Genomic DNA, 14,896 nt, shown 5'->3' with positions numbered 1-14,896 from the left:
GTCGGACGCTTAACCGACTGCGCCACCCAGGCGCCCCACACCCAGGGTTTTCATGAGCACTCTCCCTCTGGCTTCCCCTTCCACCTCTAACTTCCTGAGATGACTCTTTACTGACCTCCACGATGCTCTTCAACACTGGGTCTGTCCCTTCTGAGTCTATACATGCTCCTGATGCAGTCCTCTGCACAGACCAGGCTTATGCTACCACCTACATTCTGCGCCTCGACTGCTCTCTCCTGCAGAACGTCTCTACCAGAATTTTCCAAGTTAAATACTCCCAACCCAGCTCATCCTTTCACCTTCCACCAAAGCTGCTCCACCTCTGGGGGCCCACCTCCTATCAGTTCATCGAACAGGGAAACCTGAGAAGTATCTTAAACTCTTCTTTCATTACTACCTACATTCAGTGGCTCAAGTTATATAAATTCCACTGTTTACGTATTTCTTATGTATATATATTTTTCCTTTCTACCTCAGTATCACTTTAGTGTAGGCTCTAAGAACTTCTCTAAACTTTCATGACAGCTTCAACTAGCTGCTGCCTTATTCTCTTCTAGTACGTCAGCCACATGCCCACCGAGGCTTTCTTCAGAAAGTCTGGATCCCATCAGGTTACATACTCCCTTGTTTAAAATCCTTCAACGGCATGCCACTGCCTACAGGAAGAAATCCAAAATCCTCAGGATGCCATAAAAGGCCTTCGGGAATGTGGCTTCTGCTAACCTCCCAAGCTTCATCTGTGCTCCTTCCTCACATTCTCTATCCATCAACTCTATTCTCTCACTTGCATATCTTGCACATGCTTCTTTCCTTTGCTTATTTATCAAACGTAAAAAACACCTGCTCACCATGACACTTCTCAACATGAGCATTATTTCCCTATTGAACCTTCTCAGACACCCCGAGATGTTCCCAGCACTTTCTGCTCTTGTGCACATCTCTAGAATGCTATTTATTCTATCAGTATTTTACTTATTCTTTCTCTCCTCTTGAACTGTGAGTTCCTCAAAGGGAGGAATTTTGCCTTATTTTTTGTTATTGAACTGTGTAGCATATATATACTGCCCAGCACATATCAGAGTTTTAAAAATATTCACCAAGTGGATCTTCACACACTAAAGGTCCTATTCTTTCTAACTTTTACGTCTCTGTGTTTAAAATAGAACACCATGAGCTTCCGCTATAAATGGCAATAAATTAAAGCAGGGTGAGGGGAAAGTTAATCTGTTCTATTTGGGAAAAGAATATCCAACTTACTGGTAGATGGTAATACCTGCCCTCTGAGTTAAATCTAGACAGAGTTACAGTTCTGACAACAGTTAAGGAGTCAACCAACAAAGGTACTAAACAGCAGAGCCACAGAGTAAACCAGGAAGGTCAACAAATTAATAAGCTGACTTTGAATTAAAGTATATTTTATTAAAACTTAAGGGGAGGGGCGCCTGGGTGACTCGGTCGGTTAAGTGTCCAACTTCGGCTCAGGTTATGATCTCACAGTTCGTGGGTTAGAGGCCCACACCAGGCTCTGTGCTGACAGCTTGGAGCCTGGAGCCTGCTTTAGATTCTGTGTGTGTGTCTCTCTCTGCCTCTCCCCTGCTCACACTTGGTCTCTCAAAAATAAATAAAGATTTAAAAAAAAAAAAAAAACTTAAGGGCAAAGTGAAAATTAAAAAGTCAGGGAGGGATTATAGCCTAGGTATTACTAGAGCCAGTGCAAGCAACTGAATCTAATTTTAGGTAAATTTCCCAAGAAGAAATGAACAGAACTTGTTATACAAACCCATCTATAAAAATTACAGTAAGTAGGCACAGTTAACCAATACAAACAAATATTTTTAGATTATAAATTTTAGGGGACCAGGTGCTCTCATTATAAAAATACAAAAAATTTAACTGTGATTACATATTCAAATAAAACTGATGTTAAAACAGTAATCATTCACATAGAATTCCTAAAAATAGTAGAATTACTGCATAGCCAGATTTTCTATAACTAATCATAGAGAGTTCAGAGCTCAGAACAGCTGAATTATTGACTCATAATGCAAAGTCATTTTCATTATGTTAAAAAATAAAAAGCAGCACTTGTTTGTTGGTTTGAACACAGGTATTCAAAACTGAATTTTCCAGGTGTCCACTGCCCAAAATGTCAGGACTTCAAACCTAGGTCCTTCATATTTGTGTTTCCTTTCTTTTCCATACCAGATACTGCAGTCTCACTGTGGTCTTTATTATACAGCCTCATCCTTCCAAAAGTCCTCTCAAAAGTGCTAACTGGAGCTATTTACAGCATTAACAAAAAGAACTCTCCAGACTACCTCCATCTAGAATGATTTCCCTCAGCAATGAGATGGGAAGGCAGGAAAAAACATCTTTTAATACCCAACAATGAAATTTTAACACTCTATTCAGCATTTATGTCATTACACTAATGCCATACCATTTTGTTGGTTCCAACTATTAGTTGTTATTAGTTTCAAAACCATTAATATTAGTTTCTCCACATTACTTGGTAATACAGTTTGCAGAAAATTAACTACAAGTAACAGTGAACACAAATATTGAATTCAGCAACTCTATACTGAGACTTGAATCTCGTTTTTAACTGTTGGAGGAACCCACTGGAAAACTGTTGGTAACATGATCATCATATTTAGGAAGTCAGGAATTACTATTAATCTAAAAAAATGAAAATTTTATAGTATCCAAATTAGTGAACAAACTAGTGACATACTTATTGAAACAGATGTATCAGTGTAAAACGTCACTCACCATCCCCAGCAGGAAGTCCTCGCTCCTTTTTTTCATCACATTTGTTGCATTCACTGAAGTAAAGCAGCAGGAACATATCCAAGAGTACCCAAATCAAGGAGGTGGCTAGGACCACCTTGCAATATGCAAATTTTCTCATGGCACTTTAAGTCAAATGCAAAATTTTAAAATATATATATATATATATATATATAAATATGCAAAGATCATGAAAACTATTCCAATCCAGTTTCATCAGAAATCACGTTCATAACCTATAGAGACAAAAAGAAAAAAGATAACTTAAAAAATCAGAACCTTAAAAATGAGCTGTAAGATTAATTTAACATGCACATGAAATTTTACTATTCAGAGTAAGTTTAAACATTTGACTTAAAAAACACTTGTAAAATACATAAAAATGAATAGTGCCAAGAGTGTACAAATAACTCCTACAAATCAATATATAACAATCCAAAAGAAAAATGGGTGAAGAATATACAAAAGCACTATGCAGAAAGGAAACCTGAACAGCCTATAAATGTGGAAAAGCGCTCAATTCAGTATTAGGAAAACGCAAATTAAAACAATAGTGTGCCACTATCTCATAACCATGAAACACACAGGGCTGAACTGCCTTCTATTCAACTGCTATGTTAAATGCTAAGCCATTAACTGCCACAGGAGTTTAAGAAACCAGTGATTCTCAGTCCATTCAGGTTTCCAGGTCCTAAGGACTAATAGGAGGTCTCCCAGTATTGTATGATAGCAGTTTATTGGGCTAATTCTTATCCCTCTGTTCCATTGAATCCCATTCTAAAAACACTACAGTCAGCAGCCACCATTCAGAAACACTCACAGCAAGTATAATGGAGAAGAAAAGAGTTTAAGATCCGAGACCTAGTCCTGGCTCTTGACAGTAATTTTACAGACTTCTCTGATCTTTAGTTTCTATTCCCCCCACCCCACCCCTCAATCTGTTAAAACACCAAAGAAAATGATGGAAGGAACTATCACCCAATTTGGAAAGTCATTTGGGATAGTCTAACTAGTAACATTTCTGTTACTAAGGAGCTCATCTTGGGGAGCTCTGGAGCAGTGTGAGGGACCTCAGAGAGGTCAGGAATCATTCTGATAAGCAGCTGACATGGAAGCTCAAAGGCCTATGTCACTGCTGATCAGGAGGGAGACAAGCCAAGTGCATTCAGATGAAGTGGATAGAAGAAACACACTTTGCACATGTGCCTCACGAAAAAAGCCAAATGAGCAGATGTTCTGAAGGATTGGGCTGATGGGCAACATAGCAGCTTCTTAAAGGGCAATTTTACATGCCATGGTGGGCAACAGTGGTACTTATTACCTGAGCAATTCAGGACAGGCCAGAGAGTTTATCTATAAAAAAGATATATAATAGTTCTTGCCTACTTCACAAGGTTGCTAGACAGCGACCTGAAAAGCACCCAAAAAAATACTAAGTGATACTTACAAATGTAAAGTATTATTTGTGCTCTGAGACCTTTGTTTTCTTGACATTCCTCCTTCATCAAACCAACATTCCCTGACTGCACAGTGAACAGGGATGTATGTTACTGTCATATGCTTGCCTCAAAGTTGTACTTATTCAATCAATATCTGATACTGTGTCCCATACGGTGAGCAAGTACTGATAACTAGGGTGACTAGGGTTGGGGAGGGGGGGACCAGAAGCACTATAGTGCACAGCATCGTAAAGCAATAGTTTTCTCCAGAGAAGCTAGATAGAAACAAATTTTTATTTTGAGCTACTTTACATGAAAAGCTGTCTCTTTTGGTCACTGGCAAAGCAAACAATCTGACTGCTAGTACAGTATCTGGGATTCAAATGTAGCTTTCTATTCTCGAAAATCTGCTGATTGTTATTTTTTTAAATGCTTATGGCCCACAATACTCCAGTGTAAATCTCTATTACTTTGTATCCATTCTTATTTAATTTTTCCAAGGCAGCACAATTAGATTAGAAAATTGAAGATGAAGTGGGTATGTATGTGTTTGGGAGAAGAGGGGTATGGATGAAGCAGGAGGTGTAGGGAGAAAGGAGGATAAAGGAGAGACAAAAAGTCTTTGAGATCCTGGGTGAGGCAAAGTTTCCTCAGAACAGAACAAAAGAAGTACAAATCATAAGATGGTAACTTGGACTTCACAATCAAAATCTTCTCCAAAAGACAGTTAAAAAAATAAAAAAAGCAAGTCACAGATTGGGAGAAGATATTTACAAATTGCATATCTGATAAATGACTTATATCCAGAATAGAAGAACTCTTAAAATACAGTAAAAAAAAAAAAAAAAAAAAAAAAAAAGAAAGAAAGAAAAGAAAAGAAAAGAAAAGAAAAGAAAAGAAAAGAAAAGAAAAGAAAAGAAAACCCAATCCAGGGACACCTGGGTGGCTCAGTCGGTTAAGCATCTGACTCTTGGTTTTGGCTCAGGTCATGATTTGGTGGCTCATGAGTTCAAGCCCCACATTGGGCTCCGCACTGACAGTGCAGAGCCTGCTTGTATTCTCTCTTCCTCTCTCTCTCTGCTCCTCCCCTGCTTCTGCGTGCTCGCTCTCTCTCTCTCCCTCCTTCCCTCCCTCTCTCAAAATAAATAAACTTAAAAAAACACAAAACAATCCAGTAAAATAGGCAAAAGGTTTCATCGATTTTATCACCAAAAAAGCAATACAGATGGTAAATGAGCACGTGAAAAGATGTTCAACATCATTAGCTTTTAGGGAACTGCTAATTGAGACCACAGTGAAACACCACTATGTGCCGATATATATGGCTAAAGGGAAGAAGAAAACTACCAAGTGCTAGCTAGGAATTGCTGCAACTGCGACTATAATAATGCTGCCAGGGGAATGCACAAGGGTACAGCCTCTCTGGAAAACTGGCAGTTTCTTCCTACAAGAATCTGGCAATTCCGTCCCTAGCTATTTACTTAAGAGAAAGGAAAACATATGTCTACACAAAGACCTGTACATAAATCTTTACAGCAGCTTAACCGTAATCATCAAAATCTGGACACAATCCAAATGTCCATCACCTGGTAAATGGATAAACAAACTGTACCACACCAGTGAAATACTAACCTAGCAACTAAAAAGAACAAACTGTTGATATATATGCAATCATTTGGGTGAATCTCAAAAGCATTATGCTAAGTGAAAGAAGTCACAAAAATGCTGCATACTGTATACTGCATGATTCCATTTAGAGGGCAATCCAGCAAAGGCAAAACTATGGACACAGAAATCAATCAGCGGTTGCCAGGGGCTGTGGAGGAAGGAGAGAACTGCCTCAAAAGGGGCATGAAGGAACTTGTGATAATGAAAACATTGCAGGATCTTGCTTGTGGTGGTGGTCAGATGACTCTGTCCATTTGTCCAAACTCATAAAACTACATCTAAAAGGGCAAGCTGAATTCAACCTCAATTCCCTTAAAAAAAAGAAAGATAAATATGGGGGGAATACTTCAAAGAAACAATGCCAATTTCAGAAGCAGACAAACGGTGTACATTTCCTCAAATGACACACACCAGAATTTATCTTGGAAGTCACTTAAAGCTCACAGTTTTTGTCCCAACAATGATAAATTAAAACTTTCCATTTGAAATGCATTTGACTACCTAATTTTTTTAAGTTATAAAATCATAATTAATATCAAAGTACAGTGATCAATTATATCAGCAGAGTTCTTTTTATTTATTTATATATATATTAAATATAATTTATTGTCAAATTGGATAATATACAGTGTGTAAAGTGTGCTCTTGGTTTTTGGGGTAGATTCCCATGCTTCATCACTGACATACAACACACAGGGCTCATCCCAACAAGTGCCCTCCTCAATGCCCATCACCCATTTTCCTCTCTCCCCCACCCCCATATCCACCCTCAGTTTGTTCTCTGTATTTGAGTCTCTTATGGATTGCCTCCCTTCCTCTCTGTTTGTAACTATTTTTTTTTTTCCCCTTCGCTTCCCCCATGGTCTTCTGTTAAGTTTCTCAAGATCTACCTATGAGTGAAAACATGGTATCTGTCCTTCTCTGACTTATTTCACTCAGCATAATACCTTCCAGTTCCATCCACATTGCTGCAAAATGGCATGATTTCATTCTTTCTCATTGCCAAGTAGTATTCCATTGTATATACAAACCACATCTTCTTTATCCATTCATCAGCTGATGGACATTTAAGCTCTTTCCATAATTTGGCTATTGTTGAAAGCATGTATCAGCAAACTTCTGATCCTACTCTATGTCATACTGTCAAGTTCCTCCAAAGATTCATCAGCATTTTCTAGGGCTAAATAATTATTCTTTTTAAAGTTTATAATGTTTTGAGAGAGAGACAGAGACAGAAAGAGAGAGAGAGTGCACACACACATGCACAGGAAGTGCAGAGAGAAAGGGAGAGACAGAGAGAATCCCAAGCAAGCTCTGCACTGTCAGTGCAGGGCCTGACGCAAGGCCTGAACCCACAAACTGTGAGATCATGACCTGAGCCGAAACCAAGAGTCAGACACTTAACCGACTGAGCCACCCAGGCGCCCCTAGAACTAATTATTCTCTCCTACTTCTAATCATACTAATACTAATCATACTTCTAATCATACTTCTAATCATTCTAATCTCTCATACTTCTAATCAAGGTTCTCCAGAAGTTTCAAGTCTAAGAAGAGAGTCTTGGCTCAATAGTATCTTTACGAAAAAATGGAAGTTTCATTCTCTTAGACCTAAAGCTTTTGACTTCTGGGTACATCGTAGTGTATATCTCTCCTCTAACAGGAACACAGTATTCTCAGGCACCTCGGATCACTAGCTTGGCATCATACTGACCCAACAGAGGTAGGAGAGATGGGCCCTTTTGACAGATCTATTCACTTAATTTGTAGCTGGAACTTCTGTCAGAAACACTAAAGACTTAAAAACATGATAGTTATCCTCTAACATAGTAAGGGAAGGCTAAATTATTTTATTTACTAGTTATATATTCCATTTACTCTATTTCTCAGAGCTATAATCAAACATATTCATTCGCTTATTAATTCATTCAATGCACACAAATTCGGTAAATATAGGGAATGTGTCAAATGTAGGGAATACAAAAATAGACAAAACGCACACTCCCTACCCTTATGAAATTTAGAGTTGGCTCCAGGAAAGCAAGCATTAATCAAACAGTCACATATACATAAAGTTTCAGTGGTGATAACTTTTTGAGGGGAGGTACACAGCAATATAAACAAATATCTGACTGTCAAAAAGGCTTCCCTGAGGAAGACATGACTTGAGATGAAAAATTTGAGGCGGTGAGTAGCAAGGGCTCTGTAGCAGAAAGGAGCCCAACACTGAAAGGTCAGGGGATCAAAGACAAAAGAAGAGGAAACCTGTGATTAAGATAAAGCTGGAAGCTGGATAAAAGTGGGCAGATTCAAGAGGTATTCAGGAACAAATTCAATGGGATTTAAGGATGAATTAGACAGGAGGAAATACTAGCTTATGCAACTGGATGCAGAATGGTGCCAGTCACAGAAACAGGGACCAACAAAAGAGGAAAAGAAGGAGAAGCAAGATGGGAAGAAACTTAAGTTTGACTTTGGACATGTTAAGTATGAGGTAACCCTGATACCTTCAAGAAGAGATATTAACCACAGCTAGGATACAAAAGTTTGAGGCTCAAAGGAGGTGTCTAAGGTAAAGATATACAGAGAGAAGCCTTTGATCTTATGCAACTTTGTTAGGGCAGACAGACTTTTAAAAAATTAAGATGAAAAATAATTTCTGTGGACTGTAATTTCCCTCCTAGAGTGGGGCTGGACTTAGTGACTTGCTTCTAACCAACAGAATATGGTGGAAGTAATGGTGTGTGGTTTCAAGGCTAGTCATAAAACACATTTCCTCCTACCTTTCTCTCAGATCACACTCTGGGAAAAGCCAGCACTAATGTCAGAAGGATACTCAAGCATCCATATAAAGAGGGTCACATAGAAAGAAACTGAAGCCTCCTACCAACAGACCCCCAGGCATCTATTACACCAGGCACGGAAGTGAACCCTTTGGAAGCAGTCCCAATTAGCCCTTCAGATGGCTGTAGCTCCTGCTGACATTGACTGCAACATCCAGAAAGATCCTGAGTCAACACCACCCTGCTAAGCTGCTCTTGCATTCCTGACCCAAAGCAAATACGATAAATGTCTGTTGTTTGGAGTCATTAACTTTGGAGATAATTCATTATTCATCAATTATAAGATTTCAACAACAAAATAGGCCTAGAAAGAAAATTCTTCAACCCATAGTAAACATATTTAATGACAGAACTTTTCAGGCATTTCTGTAACATGACTTACGCATCTTTACTTCAATTTGACACCATACTAGAATCTAAGCAATAAGACAAGAAAAGGAAAAAAGATGAGCAGGGGGGGAGACAAAATTATCTGCAGACAGCATGATTTCTACACCAAAACTCTAAAAGAAATCAATAGATAAGCCATTAGAGCTAATCATGGTTTCATCAAGGTTGCTGAATACAAGATGAACATGTAACATCAATCAACTTCCTGTATAGTAATAACTAATTAAAATATGCAAAAGAAAACAAATTACATTCAAAATAGCTATAAAAACCCTAAGGTATTTGAGGATGAACTTAAAAAAATATGTGTAAGACATAAAAAAATGTGGCGCTTTATTGAGAGATATAAGAGAACACCTGACTAATGGATAGATATACTATGTTCAGTAAAGAAAAACAACAGTCTCTTCCCAAAATTAATCTATAAATTTAATATAATTCTAATCCAAACACAAAGTAAGCTGTTGGAGACTGGATTTATAACAAAACAGAAGAATCCAAAACCATGTGGTTCTCCAAAACAAACCTGTACATGTGTGGAAAACTGGACAGGTGCTACTACAAATCAGAGTAGAAAACTGGTACAGGGACAAATGGCCTTCCATATGGTAAAAAATAAATTTGGATCCTACCTTATACCAGTAACAAAAGTAAATCTGTGAATAGATAATAACTGAAGCCAAAGTTGTCAAAACAAAGAACAGCTATTCTGGCCTATTACCTACTGCCTAAGGTAAGTATGGCCTCTGGTTCTTTAGTTTTTAATTTTATGGTTTCTGCTTCCTGGGAAGCAGTGTTTAGGCCAACATTTCTCCCACTGTCTTTGAGTTGTCAAGTGATTACTGACTAAAATTTGGCACTGAGAAGGCTCATTCACCAGACAAAAATGCAAACCAATTTTTAGGTATTAGCATACTCTCATTCTGAGTATTGAACAAAGACTAGTTAAGAACCAGTCTAAAAATTCTGTATAAAATGATGTCCACATTCCATACGAATTTGGATATTCTCTTTCTCTGTTTCCCAGGTGTTAACAAGTTTACAGGTTGGGGAACAAGTTTATCATTTGGGGTTCTCACGGTATAGACTCCTATAAAATTTACTAGTATCCTGCATGGAATCTCAGTTTCCAAGGCAATAAACTGACTTAACCTACAGCAATACCTTTAAAAGTTAATATTTTTCCTAATTATAAAGTAATATATATGCTCAATGCAAGGAATTTGGCAAACACAAAAAAGTAAAAGATACAAAACCACCTAAACACTACTAATCCCAGTTAAACAATACCACCAATGGGCCAAGTGTCCTCCCAGTCATTTGGAATATAGTAAATGTCTTAAAGCAAGTTCATAATGTCTATTTTGACTCAAACATTTTATTATCTTTAAATGTCCTTATTAGGGGGAAAAGAAAGAAATGGGTATGACTATAAAGGGGATAGCAAGAGAGATCTCTGTGGTAATGCTATATTTTGATTTTCAGTAATACACACAACAGACATTTCTAACCCCCCTCCCCACCCAACCACTGAATATCAAGTCCTAGGCAATAACAAATGTCTTGTCATTTCAAAATAGCCTTGATATTCACCAAGCTAGGTTGAATGCCACATACTGATTTACACTTAAAGAACAGACATAAAATAAATGCAAACTGAGAGGGCTTCCAGGTTCATGATTCTGACCCTTGCTCTCCTTGCCTTCCCCCAAAGGTTTCTTCTGGTAATAGACCCAGCCCCTTGGCCACAGTCAAATGATCTGGCCAGGCCAACCACAAGATCTCTTCCCTTGGCTTCTTAAGTCACAGAGCTTGAGGCTATGCATGTAGTTCTGCAGTCAACCACAATGCCCAACACATGGAGAAAGCCCACCTGTAGCCCAAGAGAATGAGCCCAAGCAGAGGCATACAGAACAAGAGGCAGAGGGTCCTGATGGAGACAAAGTCCCTGACTCTTCCTTGGCTTCTAGAAACATCAGCAATCCTTCTACTAATCACCTTTTCTGCTTAAGAGTTTGAAATCGGTTCCTGACACAACCAGAACACCTGGGATGTTGGCGGGGGGGGGGGGGGGGGGGGGGGCCGGCGGGCGGTGTGGCGAGAGGAAATGACCTATAGGTGAAATCAAGCAGGTTCTGGCCCACTGATGAGGTTCCCTTCTGGTAGTTATAAATAACTGTACATTATGAGGCAAATTACACTATTTGAAAAGATATCTTTTAATGCTCCAAATCACAAAAACTTATCAAATATCAAAAGTATGTATAAAACACAGCACTGAAATAAAGTATCACAATACAACACACATGTATACCCACCACCCAGTTTAAGAATAAGAACATAATCTGGGGAGCCTAGGTGGCTCAGTCAATTAAGTGTCATTCTCGATTTCAGCTCAAGTCGTATCTCACGGTTCGTGAGTTTGAGCCCCGCACTGGACTCTGCACTAACAGCTCAGAGCCTGCTTGGGATTCTGTCTCCCTCTCTCTCTGCCCCTTCTCCGCTCGTGTGTGCACACACACACACTCTCTCTCTCTCTCTCTCAAAAATAAAAACATTTAAAATGAGACTTTAAAAAGGAAGAAGGGCATAATCTTTAAAGTTCCCTCTCTAATACTATCTATTCCCCAGCTCCTCCAAGGCAACCTCTATTCCAAACTTACCATTCTCTCTTTTCCTGATAGTTTTACCTCGCAGGTATCCTTAGCAATGCCTTTTTACATTTATTTGTCTGTTTCTGAACTGCTTATACATGGAAAAATCTGAGACTTGCGTTTTTTTTTTTTAATACTGAGTTCTGAGACACATCCGTATGTTGCATATGATTACAGTCCATTCCACTACTGAACAGTACTCCACTGGCTTAGCATACCACGGCTTATCCATTCGATATTTAACGAACATGTGGTTCTTTCTAGGTTTCTATTATCAAAAACAGTACTGTTATGAACATTCCTAAACATGTTTCCTGGCGCGCACGCACACACACACAAACACGCACACACACACAAACGCACACACACACACACACACACACGAGTATTTATTTAGGGCAGGGGGTCCTAAACCACTTCTGCAAAGAGTAAGGTGGTAAGCCTTTTAGGCTTTACTAGACAGAAGATCTCTGGTGTAACCATTCAACTCTGGTGCCACACCACAAAAACAGCCATAATGATATATAAATAAGTAAGCATGATAGTATTCCAACAGAACTTTATTTATGGTGACTGAAATTTGAATTTTATATAATCTTCACATTACAAATTACACAATTTTTTTTCATCATTTAGAAATGTTAAAAACCATTTTTAACTCATGAGTTGTCACCAACCCCTGATCTAGAGTCCATACATAAGGGTATTAGGTCACAGGGTACGCATATTTTCAATATGACTAAATATGACCAATTTGTTTTCCCAGGTGGTTGAAGCAAAATAGTAAGCAAAATGAGAGCTCTGGATGTGTCATATCCCTGGCAACACTTACTGATGTCAGACTTTCTTATTTTTTGACAATCTGGTGCGTGTAGTTGGTATCTTAATGTAGTTGCATCTCCCCACGGTCTCTGCCATTACTGGTCATTCCATTTCCACTGGTCATTCCATTTCCTCTTCTCTAATGTGCCTACGAAGTCTAGTCCACTATTCCATTCAGTGGGTTGTTTTGTCTTTTTTTTTTTTTTTTAAAGTAGGCTCCATGCATAGCACAGAGCACAACGTGGGGCTCGAACTCACAATCTGGAGATCAAGACTTGAGCTGAGATAAAGAGTTGGGCACCCCTGGGTTGTTTTCTTTTTTCTGTTAGTCTGTAAAGATGTTTGTTGCAGTCTGGATTCTAATCTTGTGTCGATTACATGCACTGCAAGAATATTTTCCCAGTTTATACCTTATCTTCTTAATAAGAGGTGTCTTTTGTGGTTCGCATTTTCTATGTCTTAAGAAATTCTTCTCTATCTAGAGATCATTAAAGATACTGTTCTAACGTCTAAAAATTTTTAAGTTTTACCTTTCAGGTTTAAGTAAAGATTCAATGTCACTTTCTGCCATGTGGATAACCAACTGTCCCAGTACAATGTATGGAAAGTTCATCCCCTTACTAAAGGTGTGCAATGCAAACTTTGTCATAAACCTGATTTCCAGGTTTCTACGTTCTGTTCCACTGGTTCGTCTACCCCTACACCACATTGCTGTCTTACTTATTACAGCTTTATAATAATTCTTAATAGATGCTAAAGAAGCCTTCTCACCTTGTACCACTTCTTAAGGAGGGCCTTGGCTACCCTTGACCCACTGGCCTTCCTTAGCTATGACAACCATTTAACTCCCATGAATGAAAAAAAACATTCCACATACTGAAAAAAAAAATCTAGTAGTTAAAAGAATTTACATGTCTATGGTGGATCAATTCTACTGTTCTGAGAAAACAAATTAAAAATAATACAAGTCATAAAAACAGAACTACCCCACAACCCAGCAATTGTACTACTAGGTATTTATCCAAGGGATATAGGTGTGCTGTTTCAAAGGGGCACTGTTATAGCAGTGCTATCAACGATAGTCAAATCATGGAAAGAGCCCAAATGTCCGTTAACTGATGAATGGATAAACAAGATGTGGTGTATACATACAATGGAGTGTTACTCAGCAATCAAAAAGAATGAAATCTCATCATTTGCAACAACATGGATAGAACGAGAGTACTATGCTAAGCGAAATAAGTCAGAGAAACACAATCATATGATGTCACTCATATGAGGAATTAAAGACACAAAACAGATGAACGTAAGGGAAGGGAAGCAAAAATAATATAACAACAGGGAGGAGGACAAAACATAGGAGACTCTTAAACACAGAGAACAAACTGAGGGTTGCTGGAAGGGCTGTGGGTGGAAGGATGGGCTAAATGGGTAAAGGGCATTAAGGAAGACACTTGTTGGGATAGACACTGGGTGTTATACGTAAGGGACGAATCACTGGAATCTACTGAAAACATTATGGCACTATACACTAACTAACTTGGATATAATTTTTAAAAATGATAGTAAATAAATAATGATACAAGTCATAAAAAAGAAGTTGGTGATAAGGAGTTCAACTTAAGAGCCATTTAAAATAAAAATTTCAGGGGCGCCTGGGTGGCTCAGTCAGTTCAGCGTCCAACTTTGGCTCAGGTCATGACCTCACGGTTTGTGAGTTCGAGCCCCGCATCGGGCTCTGTGCTGACAGCTCGGAGCCTGGAGCCTGCTTCGGATTCTGTGTCTCCTCCTCTCTCTGCCCCTCCCATGCCCACGCTGTGTCTCTCTGTGTCTCTCAATAATAAATAAACATTAAAAAAAGAAGAAAAAAAGAAAAGAAAAACCCAAAAATGTCTTATAAAATGACATCATTATTAAAATAAATGTATAGCATCCAACTTTTATGTCTACTATACTGTTGTTCCTTAAAAAAAAAAAAAAAGTTTCGGTATTTTAGAGTCAATTCTATACTCTCTGATACTTACTGAGTCTTGGCCAACCATGTTCTTGACACCGTGTCAGGTACTGCAGATGGTACTAGCCTGAAACAAATCACACCCTGGAAACTTATGCTGTCAAACACCAATCTAAGAGACACGCCATTCACATCACAAAAGACAAACATCAACTCAGGAAACCTGACAGGAAAAAGACAGACAGATAGGGAAGTTTCTGAACAGGTTTTATCAGAAGGCAGTGCAAGATACTAAACTTTTCTGCAACAAGGTTTTCTTTAATTTTGTTTCTGTAGT

The 14,896-nt window shown here is 38.5% G+C and overlaps 1 protein-coding gene across 2 annotated transcripts in view; it reads right to left on the bottom strand.

The window, feature by feature from the left end:
• GALNT1 (polypeptide N-acetylgalactosaminyltransferase 1) overlaps positions 1-14,896 on the bottom strand; it is a 128,217-nt gene that overhangs the window by 61,514 nt on the left and 51,807 nt on the right. For both annotated transcript variants that reach the window (XM_060613623.3, XM_060613622.3), the window contains one exon: positions 2,773-3,026. In XM_060613623.3, coding sequence (XP_060469606.1) covers positions 2,773-2,911 — 139 coding nt within the window. In that variant the 5' untranslated portion in view covers positions 2,912-3,026. The remainder of the gene's footprint in view (positions 1-2,772; positions 3,027-14,896) is intronic.

This window comes from Panthera onca, chromosome D3, assembly GCF_046562875.1.
Source record: "Panthera onca isolate mPanOnc1 chromosome D3, mPanOnc1 haplotype 2, whole genome shotgun sequence".
Taxonomy (NCBI): domain Eukaryota; kingdom Metazoa; phylum Chordata; class Mammalia; order Carnivora; family Felidae; genus Panthera; species Panthera onca.
This window is presented reverse-complemented; position numbering and strand designations above follow the sequence as displayed.